An 11,431-nucleotide genomic window follows, 5' to 3' on the forward strand; every position below is an offset into this window, starting at 1 on the left:
ACCTTTCTACTTCTTTAGAGGTAGAGGTATGGATTGCGTACATCTTACCCCCAGACCCCATTAGGTGGGAATACACTGGGTTTGTTGTGTAGACTCTTATTGACTTGACACTCTTTTTAAAAAAATATTACTATAAGTTTATTTTATTAAATTAGACTTATTAATTATATTTAAAAAAATATAAATTTAAGTATATAACTTAAATTTAGCCATTTAATAATAAATACAGTACTAAAAAAATATAGTAATAATTTCTTAATTTTATTAAGTAGACAGTTAAATTGAAACAAATACAGTGTTATTAATTTAAGTATATTTTTATTAATTAGAAGAGAGAAGGAAATGAAAGAAAGTATGGGCCCAGAGGCAAGAGGAGAATGAGAGGCAGACAAGGAGATGAAGCTAATGGCTTGAAAGAAAGCCACACGATTCTGCCAATCACATCTCCTTCTTTCAATTCATTCGTTGGTATGGGATAATCCTCACTTGTCATAAAAGAAAAAGAAAGATTGTCTTGTTTGAACAATCAGTCTTTCAACTCCCAAGTAATTCCTAGAATTCATATCATCATGAAAAATATCTGAAGATGAAAGATTGCTGAATAGGGTTTTTATCGATGATGATGGCAACTCTACCTGTGTGCTCGGCTACTGCTTGCTCATCTTCCCATTCGCAGGTTACAACTTAAACAAGCTTGTTACTTAAGTAAAATAATTGTTTTGTTATGTGAAAGGGAAAACAGTTTACAACGTCAGACATGAATTAATATTTTCAAATTAGTGTTTATTGTTTTGTGATACCAATTAGTAACTAATATTTGTCGGAGTGGTCTAATGTGCTGCAGAACCAAACCGCATGATTCTTCCCAGATATTGTAGCTGAAACAAGCTACTTCACTATATAACTATCTACTTCAATATATAACTATCTTGATAGTGTGCCATGTTTGCGATGTTCAATCAATAAAAGCTTCATTCCCATTCTCTTACTCCTAGTCCTTTTTTCCACCTCCAAAAGGCAAAAGTTGCAGACAAAGCAGTAGTAATGTTTCTCATCCACAATGAATGCACCCTTTGTTGCCCGATGCTCCGCCCAGACCAATGCTGTTATTTCTTTTGAAATATAACTTCACATGTTTCCTGGCGATCCAACTATTTATCTGTATAGACTTAGAAATTTTTGTTGTCGGACATAATTTCAGATATGTAAACTCATGCTCCTGCAGATTCCTATCTACTGGGGTCTGAGATCCTTTTCCTCCTGTTGGAAAACATACCAGATGAAATGCAATGTCGTGGACCAGGTGGCATTGGACTTGTATAGTTCATTTCATCTTCATGGAGCTTCCTTCCGAGGACAATCACCTATATCCTTGTACTCAGAGTTTGTAGACAAAAGCAGTCTGTCCAGTTCCAGTGATATCATTCGTAGTTCTTGCCAAAATGTATTTGTTGGTGTCAATCGTGAATTATTGACCAATGGGAGATATCATCTGGCTGTAACTTGTGACTCTCACTCCATAGGCACTGGAAATCTGAGATTTGTAGATAGTTCTGCATTACCTGCTGGAGGGGAGGAGGTTATGGGTTTTAGTAATAACTTGGTGAATATCGCTAAGTTCACACCAGAGTCTGCTAATCTAGAGTCCATAACTACCGGAGATCTCACCCAGGGAAATCTTATCTCGATATTGGATTCATTGGACTTGGATCCAAGTTCCTTATCTGATGTGAAAGCATCTGCTTTGAACGTTTTCTCTGAAGTCAATAAATCTATCACTGGTTCAATTGAGAACAGGCAAAGTTATTTGAACAATTCAGTTGATGGAATTTGCTCGTCTGTTACATCAGCTGTTAGAGGTGCTACTCAGGCATTTGATGATGTGATTAGTAAGTTGACATTCACTGTGGACAAAACAGGGGATTCAGCAAGTAATGGTGTGACAGCCTTTTCGACTGGCTTGAAAGAAGTCTCTGGTAGGGTTGGGGTTCTTGCTATTGATGCATTGAGACATACAATTCTCATTGTTGAGGATTTGGTATCACGAGGTGCCACACTTGTTGTGTATTCTTATGGGTCTGTGAAGGAGATACTTCCTACGGAAGTCCAGGATGCGCTAAATGTGTCTGAAGAGCATGCTGTGAAGCTTCTTACTCCATTTGGGACGGCTCTGGTACAGGTATCACTAGTGTTGGGGCTTCTTCACATACAAATGTTCGATACATCCTTACTCTTGGAAGCGTAATTTTTTTTATGGAAAAATCTGCTTAAGGAGGCCCTTCCTCTTGATAAGAATTAAAGTGCACAACCTTCTATTTGTTTTGCTTCCTTTTAAGGTTATATTGTAGTTCTCGTTCCATCTATTTTCTTATGCTTCTTTTTAAGGTTATACTTTAGATTTCATTAATCTGTTTGTTTTGCTTCTTTTTAAAGTTATAGTGTAGGTTTCTTTCCTTACTCGTGCTTCTTCTACGCGATGGTATGCTACTATGCTCTATGACGCTGTGATTTGCAGGGCTACGTTGCTTTGGAGGGTCTGGAGAGGAGTCTTGGCTTGGATCCAAGTGACCCAATTATTCCATTTGTTCTTTTCCTTGGGGCATCAACTTCTTTTTGGTATGAGCACCCCTGTCTATTCCTTATTTCATTTTTTCCTGTTATTTTCCCATCACATCCCCTCCCTTCCCAAAACCTCAGTTTTATTTCTACAGAAAGTTAAATTTCTTATCAGATTTCTGCAGGGCTTTTTATTGGATATTAACCCATGGTGGATATGCTGGGGATTTATCTCCCAAGTCAAGTTTTGAGCTTCTGAAAGGAGACAGGAATGCTGTACTCGTTGATATCCGGCCTGAGGCAAGGCGCCACATATTTATCAAGTCTCGTATTTCTGCAGAATAGTTTATGCCAAATATTCTGAGACCTTTGTCGTGCATTGTCTTCCATTGCATTTATCTCAGTAAATAATGCTTTGATGGGATACACTTGTACATGGAGCAAATCTTTTAGACATCCCTGGATAAACATGAGAAAATGTCTTATATTTTCTTCCTCTATGCTTTTCTGAAGGATCTTAGAGAGAAAGAGGGCATTCCTGATCTTCGACGCGCTGCTCGGTCTCGTTTTGCCAGTGTAACACTACCTGAGGTTGGTCGATCAAGTTGAAGGGTCGGATTATTAATTTCTTTTGGCTGAGGTTTCTAATTTCTAGAGTCTGTCCTTCAATTGATAGCCCTTTTTTTCCTTTTTGATACTGCTAAAATGTTTTCAGATTGATGGATCTGTAAGGAAGTTATTCAAGAGTGGAAGAGAACTTGATGACTACCTGCTAGCTGCTGTCATTAGGAACTTGAAGATTGTTCAAGTAAATAGATATATCTCCAGTGTTGCCTTGTTTAAATAACCGTTTTTCTATTTGTTCAAATTCAAATTTAACGCCTGAAAACACGTTGCTCAAAAGAACTTCTTCCCATGTTTTTTCTTTGTCCTTTCACTTATGTCACAACTTGAGGAACAAAGACACACAAAAGAGCCAATTGGCTTCTGCCAGTTTTATTTTCTCATGAAGTAACTCACACTTATTAAATCATGCTTTTGTTTTCATTCTTAGAACATGTAAATAGTCTGTTAGTGGTAAAAGATTCTTATGCTTACCTTGCCCATTGACTTGTGATAAAAAAAATTGAACTAATTTGATTGACACTTCCATTGCCCAACCTATAGGACAGGTCTCAGGTTATAGTTATGGATGCTAATGGTAACCGTTCCAAGGGCATTGCAAGGTCACTCCGGAGACTTGGAATCAAGGCAAGTACATTTGCTTAGTGTCAATCTCCCCTGTACTTGTCATGAAATTAGAGTTAGCAGAAGTCATGAATAAGAATAATCTGAAGAAAGAGGCAACTGTGTGGTCTACACTTTTCACCTCTGGTACTTTTAGTACCGTAATCAGTTAGAAATAAATGCAGGGATTGAGCTACTTTAAGCTTGGAAATCCTTAGATCTATGTATACTCCTTTTGTAACTTAGCACCACACTAATTCATTTTAATTCTTTAAAAATCTTCTGGTATGTATTTTATCTCCTTTTGCCTGTTATCTTTCAGTAATAGTAAATCTGATGAGTGTTACTTGGTTAATGCTAATAGAATGATATTCAATTTGTGATGACAATGGACCGATAAATAGGATAATAATCTTTATGTGTTTCTGATTTCAAGAGACATACAGTTACTTATTAAACATTAGGACTTTGCATATAGATGCAAGGAAGTGCAAAACTTGGTTCTCAAGTGGCTGTTGTACTGATGCACTCTTATGTCCTTAAGAGATTGTGATCTTATATATCCGTCTCAGACTCCAAAGTGTGCCCCATTTGGTTGATAACTGCTTTCTTATTTAATGTTACAGAGACCATATTTGGTCCAAGGTGGCTTTCGGTCTTGGGTTGAAGAGGGCCTACGCGTTAAGGAGTTGAAACCTGAGACTGCATTGACAATCCTAAATGAGGTATCTGATATGTTTCTTAACTTTCTTAAAGTGTGTCGTGTTAACCCTATGATTGCTGAGGATCCCAATCTTCCTGTTACAGTGCCAAAAGTGAAAGATGTCTTTATTTAAAAAGTAATTACTATGAGCTATACAACAGTGAAGTCACACCAATGATTATGCTAATCATCATGACAAGTCAGCTACTTCGGTCACCAAAAGTAGGGATCAGATACAACCATACACAACAACAACAATGGCAACAAGATGCTCAGTGTATTCGCACAAAGTGGGGTCTGGGAAGGGTAAAGTGTACGCATTCCATACCACTACCTCTACCTCTGATGAAGTAGAGAGGTCGTTTCCGATAGACCCCCGGATTAAATACAACCATATATTTAAAATTATGAACTTTCCTCTCTTTCTTTCTAACCAAGCATACCAAAATAAGTGGATGATTGTCCAATATTTCTCATCACCCCTATACTTGACCAACTATTTACGAAACAAGAAAATTGTCAGTAGACAATTGCATGACTTGTTGTAAAACAAGCACAATTGCAGCCAATTCAGCGAACCATTTGCAGTGGAAAATGTTCTTACGAAATAAACAAAGACTAATAGAAATTCAATTCTTATCTTATCATATGAAAGGGTTCCACCAGTTGCTTCTCAGCCAACTAAAGCAAGAAGCTTATCTCAGCCGTTTTCCCTTATAAACAGGCAACCATGAATTCCCCCATCAATATTTTTCAAGGCATTATAATTTAACTTTATGGTAAAAATACACTGCTTAACCTTTCACAATGCTCAAGACAATCCCTCCTAGAGAGGTAAATCGGTTCGTGAATATATTAACCTCCCTTTCTTGGACAATCCTTCTAAACTTTGGATTAGGTAACAACATTCTGCTTCTCACTCATATGTCTCCTTAACAGTGCATAATTTGTTTGTTGCTTCCTGTTGCATGTCATTAGAATGTTTTTATATTGCATGACCATATATTTAGTGAGCTTCTGCTGCAACTTTCTTTGAAATAGAACAAAGTTGAGGCAACCTTCGTGATCTTTCTTTAGAGCAAAATGATTAATGCAGTAAACAAGCAGCGTGAACTCAGATCAACGGAGATTCCGAGCACTTCCCTGTCTTGATAGGGCTGCACCAAGGATTAACTCTTAGCCCCTTTTTATTCGCCTTGGTGATGGATGTGTACACGAAGCATACAAGGAGAGGTGCCGTGGTGTATGCTGTTTACGGATGATGTAGTGTTGATTGATTAGACACAGGGAGGTGTTAATGCTAAGTTGGAGGTTTGGAGATAAACCCTGGAGGCTAAAAGATTCAGGTTGAGTAGGACCAAGATGGAGTACTTGGAGTGCAAGTTTAATGACTCGAGGCAAGAGGGCGAGGTGGTAGTGAAGATGGATTCTCAGGTGGTTTGTAAGAGGGATAGTTTTAAGTATCTTGGGTCTATGATAAAGGAAAATAGAGAGATTGAAGAGGATGTCTCGAACCGTATTGGGGCATGATGGATGAAATTGAGGCTCGCCTCGGGAGTTTTATGTGATAAGAAGGTGCCTCCCAAGCTTAAAGGTAAACTCTATAGAGTTGCAGTTCGGCCAGCTATATTGTATGGAGCGAAGTGTTGGCCAGTTAAGAATTCTCACATCCAAAAGTTGAAGGTGGCGGAAATGAGGATGTTGCGTTGGATGTGTGGATTTACGAGGGGTGACAAGGTTAGAAATGAGGCTATTCGGGAGAAGGTGGGAGTAGCGTCGGTGGAGGACAAGCTGTGGGAAGTGAGGTTGAGATGGTTTGGTCATCTGAGGGGCACTGTGGCCCTAGTTCGTAGGTGTGAGTGGTTGGCCTTGGATGGTTTCAAGCGGGGTAGGGGTAGGCTAAAAAAATAATAGAGAGAAGTGATTAGACGTGACATGGAGCAGTTACAGCTTATTGAGGACATGACCCTAGATAGGAAGGTATGGAGAAAAAATATTAGGATAGAGGGCTAGTGCGTGTGGATGAATCGTAGTCAGTAGTTAGGTGTGCTTTGGTGTAGCTTGGCTGGTAGTCTTAGGCTTGGGGGGAGGGGGATGCCTTTTTGTTTGGTAGTGTACTATATATTTTATGGGTGTCGTATCTGTGAGAAATAATAGAGAAAATATTATTGAATTGTTGTCTAAATAATTACATTGACACCCTATTTATAGACACTACAATACAATCCTTTTCGAAGTAGGATTTTGTATACTATTTCTATTCCTACTCATATTCTAACACTCCCCCTCAAGCTGGTGCATACAAGTCATATGTACCTAGCTTGTTACAATTACAATTAATACGAGGACTGGTGAGGAACTTGGTGAAGATATCTGCAAGTTGATTAGCTAACTTCACAAATTTTGTAACAATATCTCTCGAGAGTATCTCTATGTGCTTGGTCCTCTCATGGAACACTGGATTAGATGCAATATGAAGGGCTGCTTGATTATCACATAAAAGTTCCAACTTACCGGTTTCTCCAAATTTTAGTTCTCTCAGCAATTGTTTGATCCAAACTACAAGTTGCTGCAGCCGTTGCTTGATATTCTACTTCGGCGCTAGACCGAGCAACCACACTCTGTTTCTTACTCTTCTAGGACACCAAATTACCACTTACTAAAACACAATATCCGGATGTAGAGCTTCTATCAGAGGGTGATCCTGCCCAATCAACATCGGTATATCCAATGATATGCTCATGGCCTCGATCCTCATAGAGTAGTCCTTTACCTGGAGATGACTTTATATATCGCAAAATACGAACAACTGCATTCCAATGACTATCACAAGGGGAGGTCATAAACTGACTTACAACAGTTATGGGAAAAGAGATGTCAGGTCTAGTCACTGTGAGATAATTCAACTTTCCAACCAACTGCCTATACCTTCCAGGATCACTAAGTGGCTCCTCCTGTCCTGGTAGAAGTTTAGCATTTGGAATTTTGGATCTATATAAGTGTTAATGGGTCGACATCCTATCATTCCTGTCTTCTCAAGAATGTCTAAAACATATTTGTGTTGAGAAATAACAATACCTGATCTGGACAGTGCAACCTCAATACCTAGATAGTATTTCAGTCTGCCGAGGTCTTTAGTTTGGAAATATTGAAAGAGATATTGCTTCAAGTTAGTGATACCATCTTGATCATTGTCGGTGATAACAATATTGTCAACATAAACCACCAGATAAATACACAAATTTGGTTTAGAATGGCGATAAAACACTGAATGATTAGCTCCACTACGAATCATGCCAAACTCCTAAATCACTCTGCTAAATTTTTCGAACCAGGCTCGAGGGGATTGTTTCAAACCATAGAGTGACTTGCACAATCGACATACAAGGCTACTAGACTCCCCTGAGCAACAAAACCAGGTGATTGCTCCATATAAACTTCTTCCTCAAGATCGCCATGCAGAAAAGCATTCTTAATGTTCAACTGATAAAGAGGCCAATGACGAACGATAGCCATAGAGAGAAAAAGACGGACATATGCTATTTTAGCCACGGGAGAGAAAATGTCACTATAATCAAACCCAAATATCTGTGCATATCCTTTGGCAACAAGGCGAGCTTTCAGCCGATCAACTTGACCATCTGAACCAACTTCGATCATATAAACCCAACGGCAACCAACCGTAGATTTACCTACAGGAAGGGATAAAGTAGAGATGTGACTGAGGAATAGTATGGAATGGGGAACCTGATTCTGGATCGAAGATGATGGCATTCTGTTAATGAGATAGCAAGATGTGAGGATTGCATTACCCCCAAAACGCAGCGGAACATGGGATTCAATGAGAAGAGTGCGAGCAGTCTCAATGAGATGCCTATTTTTCCTTTCTGCTATACCGTTCTACTGAGGGGTGTATGGGCATGATATCTGGTAAATGATTCCTTGGTGAGTCAGGAACTCCTGAAACTGGGAGGATAAGTATTCTAAAGCATTATTACTACGAAAAACACGAATAAAAACACCAAATTGGTTTTGTATTTCGGCACAAAAACTTTTGAATATAGAAAATAACTCGGAACGATCTTTCATCAAGTAAACCCAAGTACATCTCGAGAAATCATCAATGAAAGTAACAAAGTAACGAAATCCTAAGGGTGAATTGACTTTACTAGGACCCCAAATATCAGAATGAACTAATGAGAAAATAGACCCTGAACGACTCTCAATACTACGTGAAATATAACACGGGGGTGTTTCCCAAGTTGACACAACTCATAATCTAATGTGGATAAACTAGACAAACTAGGCACCATCTTTTGTAGCTTGGATAGACTCGGATGTCCGAAACGTTTATGAATAAGGTAGGGAGGGTCTGTAACGGAACATGCTGTGAAGGAATTTGAATAGGTAAGATAATAAAGGCCTTGTGATTCATGTCCTATGCCAATCGTCTGTCCCGTTTTGCGGTCCTGCATTAGAAAAGAATCATAAAAAGAAGTCATACTACAATGAAGGGCACGTGTCAAACGACTAATAGATGCAAAATTAAAAGGACAACCAGGGACATAAAGAACAGAGTCTAGAGTGACAGAAGATAGGGGTTTGGCTTGTCCAACTCCTTTTGGCTTTATTTGGATTCCATTGGCTAAAGTAATAGCAAGAAGAGATTGTGAATAAACAATATCAGACAGAAGTGATTTGTCACTAGAAATGTGATCAGAAGCACCTGAGTCCACAACTCATGATCCAAAGGAAGAAGATTGTGCAATTGAGGCTATTGGTAGAGATATATGCTTGCTTGCTTGATATTGAAGATACTTATTATATTTCTTGTCAGATAAATACACCCATTGATCACTTGTGGTGTTAGACTGAGCAACATGAGCATTTTTAGGTGGTCGACCATGCAAAGAATAGCATATTCCACGTGTATGTCCAAGCCTATTACAATAACTGCACTGAGGTCGAGAATAACATACGCCACGAGTATGTCCAAGCCTTTTATAATAACTACACCTAAGACGATCTTCCAAATCGACCTTCCCCTCGTCGATTCTTCATGGACTGTGACGTTTGATTTTCTGATCTCCTCATTAAGAGTTTAGATTTAATCATATGACACCATGTAAAAGATTAGAAAATATGTTGCCGGAATCTGGAAAAACAGTGTCCAGTCGCCGGAATTAGGGTTTCGACGATCGAAAGCTGAGAAACTTGGCTGAAACTAAAAAATCAAAAGCTGGTTGGAGGTTGGAGCAGCTGGGCGACCTCAACAGAAAAGAAAAAGTCGAAAAGTCGACCAAAGAATGGCTCACGCACCGGTGCGTGACAGATATCGCCGGAACTCCAGAAGGCGCGTGGGAGCGCGTGGTTGGGGTTTTTCCGGTGGTTTTAGTCATTTTTCTGTCGCCTAAGCTTTCCGATCCTCTTGGTGGTGTTTTATTTTGTACACAACCCACAAAACAGATAATGACTCAAACAGTCGTCGAAAATTGATACACGTGATGTTTTTTTTCTTGGAATTTTCTCACCAATTCTCTGATACCATGTGAGAAATAATAGAGAAAAATATTATTGAATTTTTGTCTGCATAATTACATTGTCATCCTATTTATAGACACTACAATACAATCCTTTTCGAAGTAGGATTTTGTATACTATTCCTATTCCTACTCATATTCTAACAGTATCTCTGTTATTTTCATCTTTGTTTTATACTTTTGACAATTTTATTTACTATCCTTTTGTCTTGAGCCGGGGGTCTATCGGAAACAGCCTCTCTACTTCTTTGGAGGTAGTGGTATGGACTGCATACATTTTACCCTCCCCAGACCCCACTATGTGGGAATATACTGGGTTTGTTGTTGTTGTTGTTGTTGATTTAAAGTTGTCATATGGAAGGGGAGCCTTGGAGCAACTGGTAAAGTTGCTGCCATGTGACCAGGAGGTCTGGGTTCAAACCTTGGAAACAGCTTCCGACAGAAATGCAAGGTAAGGCTGCATAAAATAGATCCTTATGGTCGGGCCCTTCCCTGGACCCTACACATAGCGGGAACTTTAGTGCACCGGGCTGCTCTTTTTTTTTTTTTTTTAATTTAAAGTTGTCATATCTAGGGAAAACTAAATTCGTTAGAGAAATCAAATCGTTTTTCTGTTTCCTTTTATTTATTTTGCTAAATCTAGAAGAACTAAAGATGATACGACAAATCAGATCTTTCTCGTCCCCCCGCGCCCCCTCCTCTTGTGAAATATCTACTCTTTATTTTTGTATTTCACTTTTGATATCTTCAATTTAAAATTTCTAAAAGTAAAAAGGAACTCAATTTTTTCAAGTTTCCATTCAAATCTTAACTATGTTCTAATTCTATGTTTGTTTTGATTAATAATCTGAGAGTAATTTTTAATTGTTAAGATGGATCTTAGATATAACATTTTAACTTTATGCAGTTAAGGTTCTAATTTTATTTTGAATTTCCATGAAAGATTGAGATATAATTCTTCCTTATTAAGTTGAATTTTGACTTGTAGGAGTATAATGTTGATAAGCTTTTAGTTCCAAGTAATTTGATGACTTTAGAGAATTATTTCTAATTTTTGATTTCCATGAAAGAGATTGATTTACTCTTTTTTTACTTAAAAGATACAAGTACATGATAGAATTGTGTAGAAAGAACAGTTCTCAAAGAAAAGCTTACATTGGCATCAATATTCTATGTCATTTTATTGATAAATATTGGATATATACCTATGTACTGCACTAGAATTATAAAGCTATTGCCTACTAGTAGTAGGACAGAAGGTGGTTATTTCAGTAATTTGCCACATTTGGTTAATTTTCAGGAGGCTGAGGCAATTTTGGAGGAAATCAACCCAACACCATCACAACTTGTTGGATATGGAGTGGTAAGACTTTCTGAATGTATGACATGCAATTGAAGTCTTATA

The 11,431-nt window shown here is 38.2% G+C and overlaps 1 protein-coding gene across 13 annotated transcripts in view; it reads left to right on the plus strand.

The window, feature by feature from the left end:
* The first annotated feature begins 294 nt into the window (after nucleotides 1-294).
* Nucleotides 295-11,431, plus strand: part of LOC107865367 — a 30,172-nt gene continuing 19,035 nt past the window's right edge. For 3 of the 13 annotated variants that reach the window (XR_007053025.1, XM_047408314.1, XM_047408315.1), the window contains exons 1-9: nucleotides 359-676; nucleotides 1,202-2,179; nucleotides 2,516-2,616; nucleotides 2,742-2,856; nucleotides 3,070-3,147; nucleotides 3,272-3,364; nucleotides 3,724-3,807; nucleotides 4,410-4,508; nucleotides 11,327-11,389. Coding sequence is in view for 10 of the 13 variants with exons in the window: in XM_047408314.1 (XP_047264270.1) it covers nucleotides 617-676; nucleotides 1,202-2,179; nucleotides 2,516-2,616; nucleotides 2,742-2,856; nucleotides 3,070-3,147; nucleotides 3,272-3,364; nucleotides 3,724-3,807; nucleotides 4,410-4,508; nucleotides 11,327-11,389 (1,671 nt within the window). In the remaining 3 variants the exon portion in view is untranslated. Of the gene's footprint in view, nucleotides 677-1,201; nucleotides 2,180-2,515; nucleotides 2,617-2,741; nucleotides 2,857-3,069; nucleotides 3,148-3,271; nucleotides 3,365-3,723; nucleotides 3,808-4,409; nucleotides 4,509-4,590; nucleotides 9,238-11,326; nucleotides 11,390-11,431 lie in introns of those variants that run through there. The other 10 variants (XM_047408316.1, XM_047408317.1, XM_047408318.1 and 7 more) reach the window with 7 other exon arrangements.

The sequence above is a fragment of the Capsicum annuum genome, chromosome 3, assembly GCF_002878395.1.
Source record: "Capsicum annuum cultivar UCD-10X-F1 chromosome 3, UCD10Xv1.1, whole genome shotgun sequence".
NCBI classification, from domain to species: Eukaryota; Viridiplantae; Streptophyta; class Magnoliopsida; order Solanales; family Solanaceae; genus Capsicum; species Capsicum annuum.